This window comes from Geotrypetes seraphini, chromosome 4, assembly GCF_902459505.1.
Source record: "Geotrypetes seraphini chromosome 4, aGeoSer1.1, whole genome shotgun sequence".
In the NCBI taxonomy this organism is placed as follows: domain Eukaryota; kingdom Metazoa; phylum Chordata; class Amphibia; order Gymnophiona; family Dermophiidae; genus Geotrypetes; species Geotrypetes seraphini.
This window is the reverse complement of record NC_047087.1, coordinates 39,405,472-39,425,732: the sequence shown is the minus strand read 5'-3', so window position 1 is coordinate 39,425,732 and position 20,261 is coordinate 39,405,472. Positions and strand designations below refer to the sequence as shown.

The 20,261-nt window shown below is 44.6% G+C and overlaps 1 protein-coding gene across 1 annotated transcript in view; it reads right to left on the bottom strand.

Annotated features, from left to right (window-relative positions):
- The window catches only part of PEPD (peptidase D), a 485,574-nt gene that overhangs the window by 49,768 nt on the left and 415,545 nt on the right, over positions 1–20,261 (bottom strand). The window contains exon 13 of the mRNA XM_033941263.1: positions 6,695–6,879. Within this exon, the coding sequence (XP_033797154.1) occupies positions 6,695–6,879 (185 nt within the window). The remainder of the gene's footprint in view (positions 1–6,694; positions 6,880–20,261) is intronic.

Sequence of the window (20,261 nt, the reverse complement as noted above, 5' to 3'; positions counted from 1 at the left end):
CTGCCCTTTCTTTTTCCCTACCTCCCTTTCTTTTTTTCTCTCTTCATGCCTCCTTTCCTTCCTAATCAACCCCATGGCCTGGCATCTCTCTCCTTTCCTTCTCTTCTATCTCTCTGGTCTGGCATCTGTCTCCTTAATTTCCCTTCCCTCCCCCCATGCCCCAGCATCTTTCTACTCTCCTTCTCTTCTATCTCTCCCTCCCCCCTCCATTATCTGGCATTTTCTCTCCTTCCTTGCCCCTGGTCTGGCATCTGTCTCCTTCCCTTCTCTCTCCTTCCATGGTCTGGTTTCTCTTTTCCTTCCCTTCTCTCAGAAGCCCATGGCATTTACTGTGCTTCTGCTGCCGCCTCCATGTTTGGTAGCCAGGCTGGAAGTAAAGGGCAGCATCACCCCACGTTAAAAGGTCCGGTTTGGACCTCTAAGACTTGCCGACTAATGGCCAAGCAATATAGATGCATAATATTTTTTGTTTTATTTTTAATCCCTACTTGCCCTGCCTTCTGGAGAAGCCCCAGTGAAGGAACGGGACACAGCCACTTGCCTTCTCTGGGGATGCTGGAGAGGGTGACAGAAAAGTTGGTGGGGAGAGCGGCACTCACCCATTTATGTTCGGCTGTGCTCTCCTTGAGGGCGCTCATGAGCAGAAACTTTACACAGGGAGGGAAGGCGACGCTCAGAGCAGGGCTGCCGCATCCTGCCTCTTCGGCAGCCCAGATACATGCCGCTGTGGCCGTGCGGGACGTGTCTGCGGCTGCAGCCAGCTACCGAGAGTGTCGTGTCCCAAGGCCAGAGTTTGCAGGGTGCGTCATTCCTGTTTCAGAACACGCATTGTTATAGGAACTGAACCCGGGGAGGGGGGGGGCTCTAACAATGTGCGCGCCGGATTCCCTTCTCTTCCGGCTTCCCTTCTGAAACAAGAATGACATAACTTTCTGTTTCGAAGAAGGAATGCCAGCGCACACAGTGTTAAAGCCCCGCAGCCTGAGTTCAGTTCGCTTGTGGGCAAGAGATCAGTGTGTGAATGGAAGGGAGGGAAGCTGTCTTCACCAGGCAGTCGGGGAGAGGAAAGCTGATCGGCTGGTAGATTCTGAAGGCAATGCGAGTCTATCACGGAGCCCGGGATGGGCTCCGCGATCGACTCACTTTACCTTGACGATCTACCGGTCGATCACGATCGACCTATTGGGCACCCCTGGTCTACCAGGTCGAAGGCTGCTGAGAGATCTAGTTGTATGAGCATGATTTTCTTGCCTGTCTAGCTGTGTCCATCAGTGTTTCTAGTAGGGTCTCAGTGCTATAATTGGATCTCAAGCCAGACTGTGTGGGATGGAGTAAGTTGTGTTTTTCTAGGTACGAGGTTAAGGTTTTGGCTACGAGGCCTTCCATCAGCTTGATGTACAGTGGGATTGAGGCTATGGGTCTGTAGTTGGATGGTTGGTCCGTTGTTCCTTTGGGGTCTTTTAGTATCAGAGTTATGATGATTTCGCTGAGGTCTTGTGGGAAATGTCCTTCTATGAGCAGAGATTGTATCCATTGTAGGAGCAGGGAGCGGAATAATGTGCTCGAGGATTTCAGTAAGTATGGGGGGCAGTGGTTGAGGTCACAGGCTGCGTGGCTGTATTTATTATATAGTTTGTTGAAGTCTGACCATTGTATAGGTGAGAAGTGGGACCAGGTTCTGTCTGCTGCAACTGATTCTTTTTCTGGGGGGGGGGGGGGAATGAGGACTCTTCTATGTGAGTAGGAATTCCATTGAACGTGTCTGATGTTTTCGATCTTGTTTTTGAAGTATGTGGCTAAGAGAGTGGCTGAGGGAGGGGGGAGTTGCTGTTGGCTAGGTAGGGTGTGGTGTCTGTGAGATCTTTTAGTAGCTGGAATAGCTTTTTTATATCTTGGGGTCCTTCTCCTATTTGCTTTGAGTAATACGTCTTTCTTTTTTCTTTCAGTTTTTGTTTGTATTTTTGGTTTATTATTCTCCATGCTGTTTTTGTGGATTCTTGGCTGCTTTTTCTCCATTTTCTTTCTAGTTGTCTGCATTACCTTTTGAGTTGGAATAGTTCATTGTCAAAACACTTGTCTGATTTTCTGTGGATTTTGGTTTTGGGTTTTTCTGGGGCTAGTTCGTCCAGGGTTGCAGTACTTAGATGTTTCCATTGTGAGATGAAGTCTTTGGGTGTGTAGTATTAGATTATGGTGTCTGCTTTTGCCCAGAATATGGTGGGATCAATATGTTTGCTTGAGTTGTACGTTATTTTTTTGAGGAATTGGAGTGCTTTTGTTGTTGGTCCAATTGATTTCGAAGGAGTATGTGTAGTGATCGGACCAGAGGGAACGGTTCCATTTTCCGTTTGGATCTCTGGTTGTGTGGGTTGTTGGGACATGTAGGCTGTGATGTCAAGTTGGTGTCCTTTTTCGTGTGTGGTTTGAGGATCTAGGATTTTATAGGCTAAGGCCTCGAGATATGATAGCAAGGTTCCTACATGTTTGCAGGATTGGTTTTCGAGGTGGAGGTTGAGGTCTCCTAGGATTAGGTTGTATGTTGCCATTAATGAGTTTCGATATATAAATTCTTCAAATATTGGTTTTGCTGTGATCCAGTTATTTGGGGTTATGTAGCAGAGTATTCATGTTAGTGTTCCTTTGAGTGATGTGCTTGATAGTTGATAGGCTAGTAAATCCATGTATGGGTTGGTTGTTTTGTATTTTTAGGTTTATGGTGTTTCTGATTATGATGGCAATTCCTCCTCCTCTTTTATTTTCTCTGCAGACCATTGTTAACTTGTGGCTCTTTGGGCAAATTTCAGTTATTCTGGGGTCCAAGTCCGAGGTGAGCCAGGTCTCTGTGAGGAAAAGGCAGTCTAGGTTATCTTCTTCTGTCTAGTTTTTTGTGTGTTCTGTTTAGGGGCCTATGGCTCTGATGTTCACATATGCACATTTGAGAGTGGTGTAGTCTGTTGGTGTGTTGCCAGTTGTTTTCGGGTATATGAGTGATCTTTGATGGGGCTGTTTTTTGGTCTTATATGGGTTTGTCGGTTTTCTTGTTGATTGTGGGGTGGGTTGTATATGTGTAAGTCTGATGGTTTGAGTTTCTGTCTGTTGTGGGATGCCAGGTTGGTTGGGTGATTCCCCCTGGAATTTGCTATAGTTGGTATTGGAGAGAGGTGGTTTGCAGTTGCTTTCCAGTTGGTTAGGAGCAGGGTTATTAGTAGGATTGCTTGGGGATATTTTGGTGGTGTGGTTCTCATGGTGGTGCTAAGTGTGGTGACTATTGTAGTCGTGGATAGAGGAGAGACCTGTCTCGGTCCGTCGATAGACACATGTTGAGGGGTTCGGAGAAGGCTTAGTGACTAGCAGTGGTGGGGAGAGATGGAGTACTCTCCCGCGCCTGAGGGATGAAGTACTTTCCCACGCCCGAGTCCCATCTCGGTCCATCGATGGAAGAGTGATGCAGGGTCAGGGGAAGGCAGGAAGTGTTCAAGTCTTCCAACTAGTTCCGCAACTAATGGTGGTGGGGAGTAATTACTTAATTGTTGAGTGAAAAAATATTTCACCTTTGTTTTAAAAGCATTACCATGAAACTTCATGGAGTGTCCCTAGTTTTTGTACTTTTTGAAAATCTTATTCACCCCTTCTATTTCACTCGGTACTTTGTAGACTTCTATCATACATACTTTAATATAAACCAAGATTTTGGACAAAAAAATGGCCCAAAAATGGGGGTCTCAGTTTATATTAGAGTCTTCCCCCTCCACTACTGCAGAAACCCCACTGAACTAGCAGACCTTTGCTCTCACAATCAGCGCATGCCCATGCCCCAGCCCACCAGAACATCAGCTAGTGCTCTCTCCATCCCTAGCAAGAGTAATGCCCACAACCCACCCTAGCCTCCTCTAGAACATCAGCTACTGCTCCCTCTCTTCCTCCCTCCCAAGCCAGAGGAACACTTGCACCCATGCTCGCAGCCCTGTCTGTGCACCACTGGAACATCAGCTAGCGCTCCATCCTTCTCTACCAGGTGAGACTAACCCTCCCCCCCCCAGGCCTACTGGGATCTCCTGGTGGTCTAGCAGCATGTTGGGACAGGAGCAATTCCCACTTGCTTCTGTCCATTCTTCATCCGCGGTAAAAATGGCCACTGGGACTTCCAGCAGCAGTCTTGAGAGGCTCCCATCATACCATATATGCCGAGGGTTTTGGGCCCAAAAATTGGGGTCTAGGCTTATAGTTGAGTTAGATGACTCAATTGTGACCCCTCACTCCACCAATGACTGGCAATCTGGCGTCTCCCTCTCCTGTCCAGGCTGATGGGCCATCCAATCTCTCAAACCACTCTCGCCATTGCGGCCGCCGCAGCCACAGTCTGTTTAAAAAGTTTGATCTTTGCTGCCTGTGAGCAGCATGACTGACATACTGCTCATATCAGCCCTATAGCTCTTCCTTCTGATGCAACTGCCTATTACAGACAGTTCAGAACACAGCTGTTCAGCTACTATATTCAGCTCATCATATATTAAACTTCACTGGTTAATCAAAGTGAAAATACATTTTAAGCTTTGTATACTGATGCTTAAAATCTTTTATGGCAGAGCTCCAGCTTATATGTAGGGTTTGATCTATAAATAATGGCAGAATTTCACTATGAAACCAAATGCTTTTACATTTTGCAGATCAAAAAAAAATTAAGGACCCAAAAGCTATTTACCTCATCCTTTCCATATCATGCAGCTTCCATCTGGACTTCTTTACCATACAATATAATTTCTTATATCTCACAAATTTCAGTTAAGAATCAGTGCAGGTTAAAATTTAGTTAAAAGGACATACTGTTGACATTACAGCAAAGTGTTTAGATCCTAGATAGATAGATTTCAAGGGGTTATAGAAAGAAAAGATGCCTTTAGTACTTTCCTGAAACTAGTAGGTGGGGAGTTGTCATAGGTCCAGAGGCAGACTATGCCATACTAATGCAGATTAGATTGTTAAGAAACTATTCTATGTTTAGAAAGGCTGTGAAGATCTTTCTGTTTCCAAAGTATTTTGTATGTTCTATTGGTCAGGAACTCTGTGAACCACTTCAATAGCACACCTTGTAGACCAAATTTGCTTAGTCTAAGGAGTAAAAGGGAGTAGTTCACTGCATTGAACTCAGCTGAGACATTGAACTGTAGGAGGATTGCTTGCCTCTACTTAGGTAAGACTGGCCTTCGATGTCATCTCTAGCAATAAGGCTTATATACTAGGCTTGGATCTGAAACCATGTTGAGATCTGTGAAATCAATCTACCTCGTTAAAGAAGTCTGACAGCTGCAAGTTGACACAAAATTCTAGCAGTTTTGCTGGCCATTGTATATCAACCACTGGTCTAAAGTTTTCTGCCTTGGTTAGATCTGTTCCCATAGTCTTAGGCTTTGGGGTCAGTGCAACAGCCGACAGGGATTTGGAATAAAGACTATGTTTCAGGCTTGTATTAACAAAGTCTGTTAGCCACTCCAGAAATTTGGAGAAGATGTGATCCAGCATTTGAGATGGACAGATGTTTAGACAGCAGTGTTTCTGAGAGCCATTTTAGTACACCTGAGACTACATTTGGGGTAACTGTAGTGCAGTTCTGTCAACACCTATTGGCTGGAATGCCCAATTCTGTCGTCTTTTGGCAGTCTTCCAGTGTGCATCTCTAATTGTCTGAATCTTTTCTTGGAAATAGTGTGCTAAACTGTTTACATCAGGTCGTTGTGCTGTGGAATCAGCTAGGATCGCCTTAGTGGACATTTGGCAGTTGAAAATCCTAAAGAGGCATTTAGAGGAGTTTCTCGATTGGTTGATCAGATTGTCATAATACAAGGCTTTGGCTACTGCTAGCTTATATTGCTTTACTTCTTTTCTCCATCTTCTATAGTGATTATGGTTCGATGTTTCCTCTAAGCTTTCTCCATTTTTCTGACATTTGTTCATAGTATTAGCAGTGGTTCAGAAAACCATGGGTTGGATTTCTTCTTAGTGTTAACTAGCCTAGCTGGAGCAATCTTATCTAGAACAGACAATGCTAAGTTCTGCCACAAGTGTATTGACATCCAAATTTGTGCTTATCAGTTCGGTCTATGATCTGTTGCCAGAATTCTTCTTGTGGTATTTTCCTGCATCTAGTCAGGTGTGATTTCTTGTCTGCCGGGTGAAGGCGCTGAGTTGAGGTGCAGAAACAGCCCACCGTTGGCCTTTTAAGGCCTGGAGAGGATCTCTGTCGCATGGTGGGCGGGGCTGGACTCCAGCAGAGATTGGCTGCAATGGTCTGACGGGGCAAGGAGGGACAAGCTGGCTACACTTCCCCCTTGTCAGTTTGGGTGAAGGTGCTGAGATGAGGTGCAGAAATAGCTCACCATCGACCCTTTAAGGCCCAGAGAGGATCTCGGTCACATGGGGTTAGAATAAAAACTGCATTACCTTTTAAGCATAAACCTGTTTCACAATTAAGTATAAACATAACCATGTAATAACAATCATTAAGATATTAAAGAAAACAAACACACACAAAAGCAAAGCTGAACTACGAATATGAAATAAAAAAAAAAGAACCACAGCCAGCAACAGACAAGTTTATAAGCTGAAGAAATTAGTAAGGCCTGTTTTCTTAACAAATTGCTTCTTCATCATTAAAGCATTTAATTTGCACAACTACCAGGAATAAATTAGCACTAACCTCTGGGTAGCCTCCAACATCATGCACGTCAATTCCAAGTAGATGTCCCAGCCCGTGTGGCATAAATCTTGCGCCCAAATGAACCTTCACCATATCTTCTACATTGCCTTTCAGGATGCCAATTTTTGTCAGCTCCTCCAGATGGACTCTGTCGGCCAGACGGTGCATATCTGGCCAGGCGACCCCTTAGGGAGAAGAAATAAACAGCTGCATTTACTACTGCTGTGTGTTTGGAAAGAAAACAATCTAATAAGCAGAAGAAATTAACTCTGCCTGTTTTGAAAACAAGGAGATCCATGCCATTATATGTGGATATGGCTTCTAATAGAAATCAGAATTTATCTGTTGACATGATGCTCAGCCATACTAATAATCCTACTGTACCCCATGAGAATAGCACAAAATTTCATAAAAGGAAGAGAAAATACACACACAAACCCAGCTGCCGAAGCTTACAGTAAAAACAATAGGTGTGCGGCTGGGTTTCTGACACTCATATGGCAATATTGTGTTACAATAGTGTAGGATCTACTGAAGTTCTGTGTCCTGGATGGGGATGAGCAACTTCAGATCCTTCAAGAATACCACTCCCCATAAAGTCCTAAAGATGCACATTTGGTTTTCTAAGAAAAAAAAGCACACATCAAGCAGCTGGAAAACATCTACTCCCTCTGCTCCAGTTAAGCCGTAGCAAAATCTGTCCCTATATTATTGGGAGTAACTCACTTTCTTATCACAACAAATAGACTGCAAAAGAGCCACACAATACTTCACTGTCATAGCGGGGGCAGCAATGGACACAGTGAACATCAGCACTCTTCACTGCATGCTATAAATTTTGCTAACTACTTTTCACTACTGTGCTTGAATAAAGTTGCCGAATGGTTCTTCTCATTCCTAATTCTATACATACAGGCTTCACTCATTTATCAAGGCCCTCCTAAAACACTAATGCACACCACAATAATGGGGTCTAAGGTAGAAGACATTTGTCCAGCTGAAATTTGGCATGTTTATCCAAAACCAGAGAGTTCTCTATCCAAAAACATATCAAATCACAATTTGTTACACCCTGGGGCAAGAGAGCTTTAGGGTCTTGTAAATGTTAACTGGTTTTCTGCTTGCGCTTCAGTAGCAATTTTTATTTGTAGATTTCAATGAAGCATAAATCAGAAGCCCCCAGGAGAACACAAAGCAGATTTCGTTATGCCAGTGTAAGAGAGGTCAGGAGCACAGTGTGCTTTTGCAACATTTATACACGTACATTACAAAGTGTATTTCTTCTCAAAGCCAAGATGTAAGAAAAGCCAAGGGAGCAGGTCACCCAAGCACCCACAGTTAGGTACTCTGGGAGTTAATTTTAGGAAACGGTTTCCCACACACAAGAACAGGCTCACAAAACTGCAGTCAGGTACACATGCACAGAGCGGATAGCGCAGCTGGTTTTAAGAAGGATTTGGACAATTTCCTGGAGGAAAAGTCCATAGTCTGTTACTGAGAAAGACACGGGGGAAGCCACTGCTTGTCCTGGATTGGTAGCATGGAATGTTGCTACTCCTTGGGTTTTGGCCAGGTACTAGTGACCTGGAGTGGCCACCATGAGAACGGGCTACTGGGCTTGATGGACCGTTGGTCTGACCCAGTAAGACTATTCTTATGTTCTTAACATGGGCACATTGAAAGACAGTACATATATTTACACAGTAGGCATTACTGGGGCATAGTCTGGGTGGAGTTGTGATATATACATACATTTTATACAATATGCATTAGCACACATTTATACCCACTTTGGAGCAGATGTAAATTTGTAGAAGAGCATTTGTGCATTGCTTGGTGTCATTGGTACAAACTTATTTTACACAGGTTCCTTTTAGAAAACATGCCCCAATTTGGACTTTCCACACAACTACCCTGTTATAAGATGAGCCCATTGCTTGTGGGCAAATGAAGGCTGGGAAGAAGGGCAGCAGCAAGCTAAGGGGAGCACTAGTAGGCAGTAGCTGGAAAGAACAAAAGAACAGCTGTTGGACAACAGAAGGGAGACAATTGCAGGAAGGCAAATCATCATCAAAAGAAAACCAACAAAAGATTGATAGAGAATTATTCATTATTTGCTTTGCTGTTTGCTTTTTCTCCTCTTGGTTCCTAAAATGTTAACTAACTTAAGTATTTTTTGTAAGGTTTATTTCCCCTAGCTCAGAGGTGTCAAAGTCCCTCCTTGAGGGCCGCAATCCAGTTGGGTTTTCAGGATTTCCCCAATGAATTTGCATGAGATCTATTTGCATGCACTGCTTTCATTGTATGCTACTAGATCTCATGCATATTCATTGGGGAAATCCTGAAAACCCGACTGGATTGCGGCCCTCGAGGAGGAACTTTAACACCCCTGCCCTAGCTCAAAACTTCTAGTTCGTGCAATTCCACAACTTAAGAAATTGCTGTAGATTTTGCTCCTTGCTGCAGAATCTAATAACCACCATTTTTCCCCCCAAATCAAATTCATATTTTACATAGAAGCACCAGTTTTATACTAGTGACTAAATGGAAGGAAATCAGTAGAAGCAGGCTCAAAATTATGTTTGTTTTGCTGAAACACAACAGCAGCATTCTCAAAAGGCTTTCAGGCAAGTTTCGCATTGACCAAGTACATTAAGTTCTGAACATTTCAATGAAGTACAGAGGACAACAGGACTCAGATTGTCAAAGGTGGTTAACATCACTGACAGAGCCCTGGCGCGGACCCTACCCAGTATTCTAAATCTTCTAGCAGGTCCGACTTGTGTAGGATCTGAAGCTGAATAAAAAACAGAGATTCAATTTCTAGGGGAAGTGGGAGGGATGTCGTAATTTGTGCTCTGCTGTCCTCAGAGAGCATCTGCTACTGGTGAGCAACTTTGCTTTCTCCAAGGACAGCAGAACATCAACTTACCACAGATGGAAATCCTTAGTTATTTAGAATCACTGAAAACAATGGACAATAGCATCTTGCAACAAACAAAGTCCAACATGGAGCCAATAAACCTAGACAAATAAATGTGTACATGCATGCAGACTAACAGCAGCACATACTTTTTTAACCTCAGCCCTACAAGTTTTAATTATGTTTAACTGTTTATTAGAACAATGTACAAGAACAAGTCAAAGGAAATTCAGATTATTATCAATGAAACTCAACTGATTCCCCCTTTGCTTCCCCATCCCCAACATACTCTTGATTGCTTAGCTTAGTTAAATGATATCATAAAACCATAAGATCAACTATCAATAAGAATGTATTTAAAAGGAGGAAGTGCCGTTACGACCCGACATGGCTGCATAATTTGAGAGCTCCGTAAAGCTGCTCGATAAATCTGGATTTTGGAAAGCTCTCAACGCCTTTGTGAAATGAGCAGTTTGGGTGCTTAGTTGGTTTTTGAAGATGGCCATGCGGAAAAAGTTGGAGAAATTTCGCTTCCCAATGGAGATGGCAGATAGAGTTGATTCGGCACCTGGGCCTAGTCCAACTGACAAAATTAAACAGCTAACGCCTGCCTCATCGGGGATGGAGGAGGAAGGACCAGTGGTTGTGGTGGGAGATACTGCTTCGGCTTCAACATTGGCGGCGCCTCCATGGTTTCAGGAGCTTTGGCAGGAGATGTTGGGGGTTCGCCAAGATGTCAAGTCAGCATTGGCAGAGATTAAGGTAGAGGTGCGGGAGCTGGGCTCTCATGTGGCGGCCTCCGAGGATAATGTGGCGAAATTGGGTGCAGAGGTGGCGGAACAAAAATTGTCTGTGCATTCACATGATTTGCTCCTTAAGGAATTGCAAGCGCATGTTGAGGATCTAGAAAATCTCGGGGATCTCGGAGACAGAGGAATATCGGGACAGTGTGGCTGTGGTGAGGGACTTATGTGGTTCGTTATTGGGACTCACTGATGTGGCAGAGAAAAGTCGGATGCATATACAGAGAGCGCATCGCAGAGTGGGAACCCTGAGAGGGGCGAATGTGCACGACATAATAACTTGTTTTGGAGATTATGGTACCATGGAGCGCATTATGGCTAAGGCACAGGGGTCCCCAGATGGTGCTGGAAGGGGATCAGAGTGGGCATTTTCCAGGACTTGGCTTGGGCCACACTTTAGAAGTGACAAACCTTTTGAGATGTGACCCTACTGCCGAGGGCTGAGGGACATAGATATCGTTGGCTGTTTCCATTCGGTGTTTGGCTTACTGTCAACGGGACTTCGCAGAAGGTGCATACGGTGAAGGAGGCGTGGAAGGTGCTGCAAGAATTGGGGTGTCATAATATTCCAGGGCCAGAACAGGGGCCCTCCACTTCCACTGCTACCTGAGGAGAGAGGATTTGGAGTTGTATTTTTGGAATTTACAGTTGGTTTCTGCTGAAGGATCCGAGGCCGGGCTGGTGGACTTTTTTCTTTTTTTCTCCGAGTCTTTTTGGAGGTGATTGGGTTTTGGTTATGAGTGATTTGAGGGGTGGATAAGGGAGTGAGTTTGAATGGTATGAATAAGGTGTATGAGAGTATGGATGAGTTTGGGGAGCAGTTGGGTGTGTACTTCATTTCTCACCGGTATGACTGGTCATGGAAGATTAAGACCAGTACTGGCTGGGGGGGAGGGGGTACAGAGGGGGTAAAGGGTGATTTGGGAGTGGGGGATCCACTAATGTTAACTCTGTCGTTGCCTTTCAGCTGGGTACTTGGAATGTGAATGGAGTTAATAACCTGAGGAACCGTAGTATTGTGTTGAAAGTGTTGCGTTTGAAGTGGGATGTGGCTTTGTTGCAAGAGACACATTTGAGGGGAAGGGATGCACATTTGTTGAATCACCCTGGTTTTGAGCGGGTATTTACACATCAGGAAGGGGGGGGAGAGGAAAAAAGGGAGGCTGGCGATTTTGATTCGTAAAGGTTTGGGGCTGGGTATTGATGCGGAATATCAGGATAAGGAAGGTAGGTGTTTGGCTATAAAGGGCTCTTATCAGGGGCAGTCATTTACTATTGTCAACATCTATGGTCCCAATTCTAAACAGGCATTCTTTGGTGGCGCCTCTGTTGGAATTTGTGAGGGGAGTCATTTTTGTGGAGGTGATTTTAAGTGACCCCTAATGCTTTTTTGAATCATTCTAGAGGGGAGGGGGGGGGGGGGGGGGAATCAGGATATGCTAAGTCTCACCGGAAAGCTTTTTTGGATTTAATGTCGAAGTTGAATCTTTTTGACTGTTGGAGATCTACTCATACTACTCAGCGGAATTATACTTTTTATTCCCATGCTACTAGAAGTTATACCAGGCTGGATAGTATATGGGTTCATCTGAATTTGTGGGGGGAAATGGGGGAGGCAGAAATTGAGGGTATTCAGATATCTGATCATACCCCGGTTTGGGTGTCCTGGAAGGGTTTGGAAAGCAGAAAGGGCGTACTTTTTGGAGATTAAATGAATCGTTGTTGGGGAATCCCAGGGTGTTGGAGGAGGTTCAACTTACTATCAACCGCTATTTGGTTGAGAATGATACAGGAGAGGTAGGGGATGGGATTCTTTGGGATGCCCTGAAGGCAGTTGTGCGGGGAGTATTTATTAAATGGGGAGCGAGGAAAAGGAGATGTAGAGGGGAACGGACCTTATATTTGAGGGAAGAGTTGTTGTGCTTGGAGTTATATCATAAGGACACGTTGGATCCAGCAGTTTAATATAAATTGAGGGATGTACGTCGAGAATTACAGCAATTTCAGTTGGAGGATGTTGCTTTCATGAGAGCTAGATTGAAACAGAGTCTTTTTGAATATGGAAACAAATCTGGGGGCTCAGTTGGCAAGATTCCTGCGCAAGCGTAGATCAGTATATATGATCCAGGAAATTAAAGGGAGTGGGGGGAGGATATCTCATAGATTCTGATATACAGACCTGTTTTTTGAATTATTATACTGATTTGTATAAAGGGGTAACTAGATCTTTGGAGGAACATCTGGGTGATTTTTTGGATGGTTTGGCTTTACCCAGGGTGTCCCAGATGGAATATGATAGATTGGAGGAACCGTTTTCTGAGTCTAAGGTGCGCGGGGTGATCAGAGGCTTAAAACCTGGAAAGGCGCCTGGGCTCGACGGATTTTCTGGTCTGTTTTATAAAAAGTTTCAGGACACACTGGGTGCCTTATTGGCCAGAGTAGCGAATGGGGTTCGTACTGGTAGCCCGCTCTCGGGCTCTATGGGTGATGCAGGTATTACTGTCTTACCTAAGCTGAGAAAGGAGGCGATGAATTGAGGGGCTTATAGACCTATCTCCCTTTTAAATGTAGATGTTAAGATTATAGCAAAGGTGTTGGCTCTGTGGTTGGCTCGTGTTTTGCCCCAGCTTATCCATATAGACCAGGCGGGATTTATACACCGGCGCCAGGTGCGAGATAATGTGCGATGTACTTTGCATGTGATGTGGGAGGCCCAGCGATTACAGGGGGGATAGCAGTACTGGCTATTGATGTGGAGAAGGCCTTTGATAGGGTCATTTGGGACTTTCTTTGGGCTGTTATGGTTAAAGTAGGCTTAGGTCCAGTATTCTGTAGTTGGGTACGAGCCCTTGATCAACTTCCAGACAATGTTATTTTAGCCACTCTGGACATCACTTCATTATACACTATGATTCCACAACAGGCAGCATTAAACATTATCCAACTCCACCTTAGCGAAAGGGAAGAACCACTGATTTCTACGGACTTCCTGAGTCAACTAGCTGAGATGGTGATCACTCAAAATTACTTTTGGTATGCCAATCATTTCTACCAACAAATTCAAGGGGTTGCCATGGGGGCCACTTTAGCCCCCTCGGTGGCCACTTTGTACATTGCTAAAATGGAAAAAGATGACATATATCCGGCCACTCCGTTTAAATCTGTCCTCTTCTGGCAACGTTTTTTGGACGACATTTTCTTTATATGGAATGACACCTTGGAAGCTTTGGAAAGTTTTGGCAAATGGCTGAACACCATCAACTCACACATCAAGTTTACCATGGCATTTGACAGAGAGAAGATGGAATTCTTAGACATGGTAGTATATAACGATCATAATAAGCTAAAAAACACAGTATATCGCAAACCAGTAGAAAAGAACACAGCCACCATCCACAAAAACTGAAACTCAATCTCCCAGTGGGACAATTTCCCCGCCTGAAACGTTTGTGTACTGATGAAGATGAATTCTTAAAACAGTCTAAGATATTGGAGAATAGAATAGCTTGCAGAGGCTACCCTAAGAAATGTGTGAAAAAAGCTTTAATCAGAGCAAAGTACGTTAACCACAAATTACTTCTCCAGGATCTACCTCAGGCGGCAGAAGATAAGATGGTATGTGTACTTCCATACTATGATTTATCTTATAGCTTAATTAAAAGCTTGCGACAACATTGGCATATACTCCAATTGATACCTACTTTTGAGGAAGAATTTCCTATGATCACCTTCAACAGAGGACAGAATTTAGGGGAGTGCCTTTCCAAGTATAGGTATGAGGAAGCCAGTTATGATCGAGAAGATGGCAATCATGTCAGATGCGGCCGTTGTCAATGGTGCACAAAAACTATTGAGGGCCATATGTGGAATCCTCCCAGCAGAGACATCAAGATTAAAGCTTGTATGTTGAAAGGGGACAGATTCAAAACAAATGCCAGGAAGTTCTTCTTTACCCAACGTGTGGTGGACACCTGGAATGCGCTTCCAGAGGACGTAATAGGGCAGAGTACAGTACTGGGGTTTAAGAAAGGATTGGACAATTTCCTGCTGGAGAAGGGGATAGAAGGGTATAGATAGAGGATTACTGCACAGGTCCTGGACCTGTTGGGCCGCCGCGTGAGCGGGCTGCTGGGCACGATGGACCACAGGTCTGACCCAGCGGAGGCATTGCTTATGTTCTTATGTTAATTATATGCAAATCTTATAATGCAGTTTATGCCATCACATCCCATGCTGGCTCATATATGTGGGGAGAAGTAGTAGACCAGTGCACATTAGACAAAATGAACACAAGTCACGTGTAGCTACAGAGAGCATCCAGGCACCTCTAGTCCAGCACTGGATGGAAAAAGCTCACACCATAGATGATTTAAGATGGAGGGTCATAGATTGTATATAAGAAGGGTGGGAGGGTGGTTACAATGAGAACAGATTAAATTTCAAAGAACAACGCTAGATATACACTCTGAATACGGTGCATCCTGGAGGATTAAATTTAGAAATAGAATGGATGACACTAGTTTAGGCTCCTCCCACTGAACTGATGTAATCAGTGAAATAGTTAATGAGTCACCTGATTTAAACAGAATCAAAAAATGCCACAGCCATGTTTACATAGAAAAACACACGTCGGGATGCTGTGGAGCAAAACAAAAGGGGTAATTTTACTTCTACAACTAGAACTGCTAAGATATTGAGGGATTAGTTTAAAGTTTTAGAAGAATAAAACCGATGCGTTTACCAACTCTTGCCTCTTATTTGCAGGGGACCTGTTCTTGAAAAAGCCTTTGGGTGAAACTGGTTGAACCTTAAGGTCCTTCCCGAGGTTTAAAAAAAGAATGAAGAAATAGCTAAAGCTAAGTACAAAAATTTTAAAGTTGTATAAGAAAAGTTTATCGATTTGCACAAAACAGAATATAGAGCACAAGCACTTTAAAAAACACTAAGGTCTGATGATGAATAAAAGCCAGAAAGAGAAACAAGCCTTCAAATAATTTGGCTGGTGGTTGGCTGGAACTGAAGACCATAGAGGTACTTAGAAAGGTATTATCTGAAAAAAAGATCACTTAGAAATTAGGCACTTTGAAGTGTATTATATGCCGTTGTGGATTGATGGTGTATATTGCACATGAGCTATGGCCACCAAAACTTTCCCGACATTTAATACAGAATATCACTCTTTTATGAACTTGACCCACTCACCACCAACCAAAGGTAGTAGGTAAGGAGCAAAGCAGTTTGCCAGTGGCCTGGAAAAAATGTTTATGTCCATGTGCAAAAAAGATAAGCCTGCAAGATTCTAGGGCTTGCCCCACTTTCTCGGTTTCAGGATGAGGGATACTAAAGCCTCATTTATCCCTGGGAGAAAGCAGCATGTACATTTGATATGGTTTCCAGGACTGCAGTTAGGATGGATCAAGAGTGGAACTGAAAGGTATGTGCATACTTCGAAAACACACATCTGCATACAATATGCACAGAAAGTTATACCTACCTTGAAATGAATGTAACTGCGTGTGGGAGTTTCTACTCACTACTAAGGATTATAAAACCACACACAAACGTCACTTTTTAAAAAAGAAACAGATGCTTTCCTACATTTTTATTTATTCATTCATTCAATTTTCTATACCGTTCTCCCAGAAGATCTCAGAACAGTTTACATGAGTTTATTCAGGTACTTAAGCATTTTTCCTTGTCTGTCCTGGCGGGCTCACAATCTATCTAATGTACCTGGGGCATTGGGGGGGGGAGGGGGATTAAGTGACTTGCCCAGGGACACAAGGCGCAGCGTGGATTTGAACCCACAACCCCAGGGTGCTGAGGCTGTAGCTTTAACCACTGCGCCACACTGTGGCTTGAAGAATTCACTTCTAGTTTTATCAGTTCAAAATCCAGGCCAGTAAGGATTTGCAAACAAGGCCTATCTATGCCTATGTGAAATGAGCCCAGTTCCAAGGGCCAAAGTAGATGTTCACATCCTACTCCTGTGAGATATCTATAGCTCTTTGTTTGAAGTTTGCTATTCACCCTTTTTTTCCTTGGACACTTAAGAGAAAGATAGATATGTATATTGAGATATATGCGTATACACATAGCATTCCAGACTAATGCAGCCATCTGGCTTGGAGGAAGATCATCTCAGGGCATTTCTAGTGTTTGATTTCCATAACAGCTTTCAGAATGGAAAGGGAAGGAAAAATTGTTTGCTGTTTACCCAGCTGCAAGTGGGTGAACAGCCAAAAAGGGGGAAGTGGCAATGTGGCACACAATCAGAGCTACAGCTGGGATTTGAGCTCCTGTCATGAGTTCTGCTCACATACCTGCAGTGTTCTAATCACCAGACTGCAACTGCTGAACAAAAGCAAAAACAAAGAAAATAAAGGATTGCAGATCTATTTATATGAGTGTCCCCACTCTTAACAAAAATATTTTTTTTAATTGAAAGTTTGCACTACATTCATGATTAGAATTTTTGTTTCCATTTCAAGGCTAGATGCATGTTTTGTGGGAAAATGTTATTTTGGTTTCTAGATTTTATATTGATATAGTAGACGCTCAGTTTTCCGGCATCCATGGGGATTGGTAAATGCCGGATAATTGTAGTTTCTAGTTGATTGAGAGTTACTCTAAAAATAGTTTTGTCTCCCCATCTCACTCTCTTCCTCTCCCTATCATCCCCTCACCCCCATTTGTAGGTCCAGAACCTGTTCCTTCCTTCCCACCCTTTTTTCTGGTCTGGGTCACTTTTTCTCCTCCAACTAATGGGTCCAGCATCCATCCATCTTCCCTCCCCTGCCATTCACCCTACTGGACCTCCCCCCACCCCCAATGGTTTTTCCTTCCTCCCTCCGCATGGGTCTGGACACCTGGACCTCCCCACCTCACTTACCCAAAAAAGCAGCGGCAGCAACCCACTAATTCCCCTCCTTCCAGGCCTAAAGCAACAATTGTCCTGACCTACCAACTCTCCCTTCCTCCATCCCCGAAGCAGAAGCGGCCCTGACCTGCCAACCTCCCCCCCTTCCTCGCTCCCTCCCTCTCTTACTTACCTAGGGCCTTTCCTCTGCCGCATCAGAAGTGTACAGCACTGCGTAAACCCTTCAATGCTACAGAAGTGTTAAATAGTAGTAGTAGCCTGTTTACAGTGCTGCCTCTGCAGGATGGCTGCCACTGCTTCAGGTGAAAGAGGGAGGGAGGGGGGGGGGGTTGGCAGTCAGGACTGCTGTCACTGCTGCTTCGGGGCTAGAGAAAGGGAGGGGTTGTTTGGACAGGCTACAGCTTCTGGGGACCAGGGTTTGGGGTTATCAGGGCTGGCTGCTGCTGCTGCTTAAGGTTGTCATGTCAGGAGTGCACGACTTTGGGGGTTATCGGGTCCAAAAATGATTTTGGAGGTTGTCGGTCAGGAGTGCAAGAGAGAATTTTTTTTTTTTCCCCGGTTGATTGAATTCTATTATACTATAGAAAATGTCCATACTAGAATTGGACATCCCCTTCACTGGTGAGTCCGACTGCCCGGTTGTGACATTGCGTGCTCTCCACACCCTGTTGCTGAAGCAGAGAACAAATAGCTGTTCGTATGCTTTGCTGTCAAACTGGTGTCGGCAGATGGCACGTAATAAAAATATCACCCGAACAAACTGCCATTTATAAACTGTGGAATATCTACCCTAGAACTCTATTTATCTGGTCAGGAGAAAATAGGTATGCAGACACACATAACTAATATGTAGGCAATTTAAAAGAAATAAAAGTGATAGAAAGGTTAAAAAAAAAAAGATGTGAAAAGCAGAGTGGAAGGACAATGTGTTTGTGTGCATTAGACAATGTGTTTGAGTGCATTAGAGTATTGGGAATAAAAAAATGAATGTGAGGAGAGAATGACATCCCAGCATGCATGGAAGAGTGATTTATACAGTAACATTTCAATAAGCTAAAGCAGAACTAGAAAAAATACAGAGAATAGCCATGAAAACAATAAAGATGGGCTCTTCAGCTTGGAAACAGAATATGATTGAAGTCTCTAAAGTCATGAGATTTCTGCCTCTTGAGGTTGGGAGGGGTCAGAAGAGATGACTCCTCTGATGAGAGGTAATGTGGATTGTCATCTGACTCTCATGAGCAGTGCAAGTCTGACTCCTCACAACATTCTGGCTGGGTAGAGTGAGAATATGCTGCAAGGACCTCAGGCACACCCCAGAGGGCAAGAAATGCCTTAGAGCCGCCTTCTTGGCCCTACACACTTATCTCAGTCACACCCAGTACCAAAGAAATGCATTCACACTACATCAATGGTCTCAAACTCGCGGCCCTCCTCTAACTAAATAGCCCTGGTCATTTCTGTAAACACTGCAATACTATCAATAATAATAAAATGCTAGAGGCGCATGCGCTTTTGAAAATTCGTGAGAGGTGGCGCCGTGAAGTGTGCTTCTGTGCCAGTCCTCACGGTGCCTGCGCGTGACTGTGCAGAAGACACCAGCGACTCCTCCCTCCTGCTCCTCTTCAAAGCGGCCTGCTGAGGTTCGCCAGCCGCTGTAGTGAACCTCGCAAGCCGCTCTCCACCTCCATGCAGAAGAAGGAGTTGCCATGTCACCTCCCGCTCTCACTCGCCGCTGCCGCCGCTGCTCCTCCTCTTCAGAGCAGCCTGCGATCATGGCTGGCTTTAAAGAACCTCGCAGGCCGCTCTCCAGCTTCAGTAGCACGCTCCCTCTGACACACGGGATTGCGTCAGAGGGAACGTGCTATCGAGTTGGAGAGCAGCCTGCGAGGTTCGCTAAAGCCGGCCACCACGATCGCAGGCTGCTTTGGTGAAGAGGAGCAGGCCAGAAGACGCCTGGATGTTGGGAGGGTAAGAAGGGAATCAATACCGGGAGCCAGGGGGAAAGGGAAAGGGGGCTGCTTAAGGGGGAAGGGTGTGCTGGGGGGAGACAGAAGGGGCCATGGATAGGGAAAGGGGGCTGCTTTGGGGGGAGGGGTGTGCTGGGGGGGGAGACAGAAGGGGCCTTGGAGAGATAGGGAGAGGGAAAGGGGGCTGCTTTGGGGGGAGGCGTGCTGGGGACAGACAGCTTTGCTCGGGGGGGGGGGGGGAGACAGAAGAGGGCCATGGAGAGACAGTTAGGGAGAGGGAAAGGGGCCTGCTTTGGGAGGGAGGTGTGTCCTGGGAGCAGACAGCTTTGCTCAGGGTGGGGGGGAGACAGAAGGATACAGACAGCGGCCAAGGAGATAGAGAGAGAAAGAAACACAGACAAACAGACAGACACATCTATTCTAGCACCTGTTAATGTAACAGGCTTAAAGACTAGTGACTATATAACAATGTGCCTTAAGGACTACTAATTTCTGTTCCTCAGACAGAAAAATGACACTTAATGAGCTCTTTTAATAATTAAATCCTCAGATGATTCTAGAAATTTAGATAGATCCAATAGAATCTTGAGCACCTTCATTGTTAACTACTCCTTGTATAGGCACTCTAAGTCCAACCAAGTCTTTTAGATTTACATTTCCCCACTGGGATAAAAGAGAACCAAAATCTCTTGCTACTCACTGGCTCCAAAGGGGTGGTACCTGACCTTTCAGGCATGTGTTTGCATACCGGAGAAGGGCTCTTTCTTATGAGGCAGGTCAGGACCTTCTTTTCCATGGTTGGCCCAGTTGTCCAATTTTCTCTCGCGATCACTTTTTTTGTGCATCGGGAAGCTATGCTAGAGCATCAATCGCTCCACTAGTTTATATGGCATTTCAATATTAATGAGCTTATTTGCATGGTCGGATCGGGGAATGAGCAATCGTGCAGAAAACCACATGGTGAGACGTTTTCTGCATCGAGTCGGCAAAT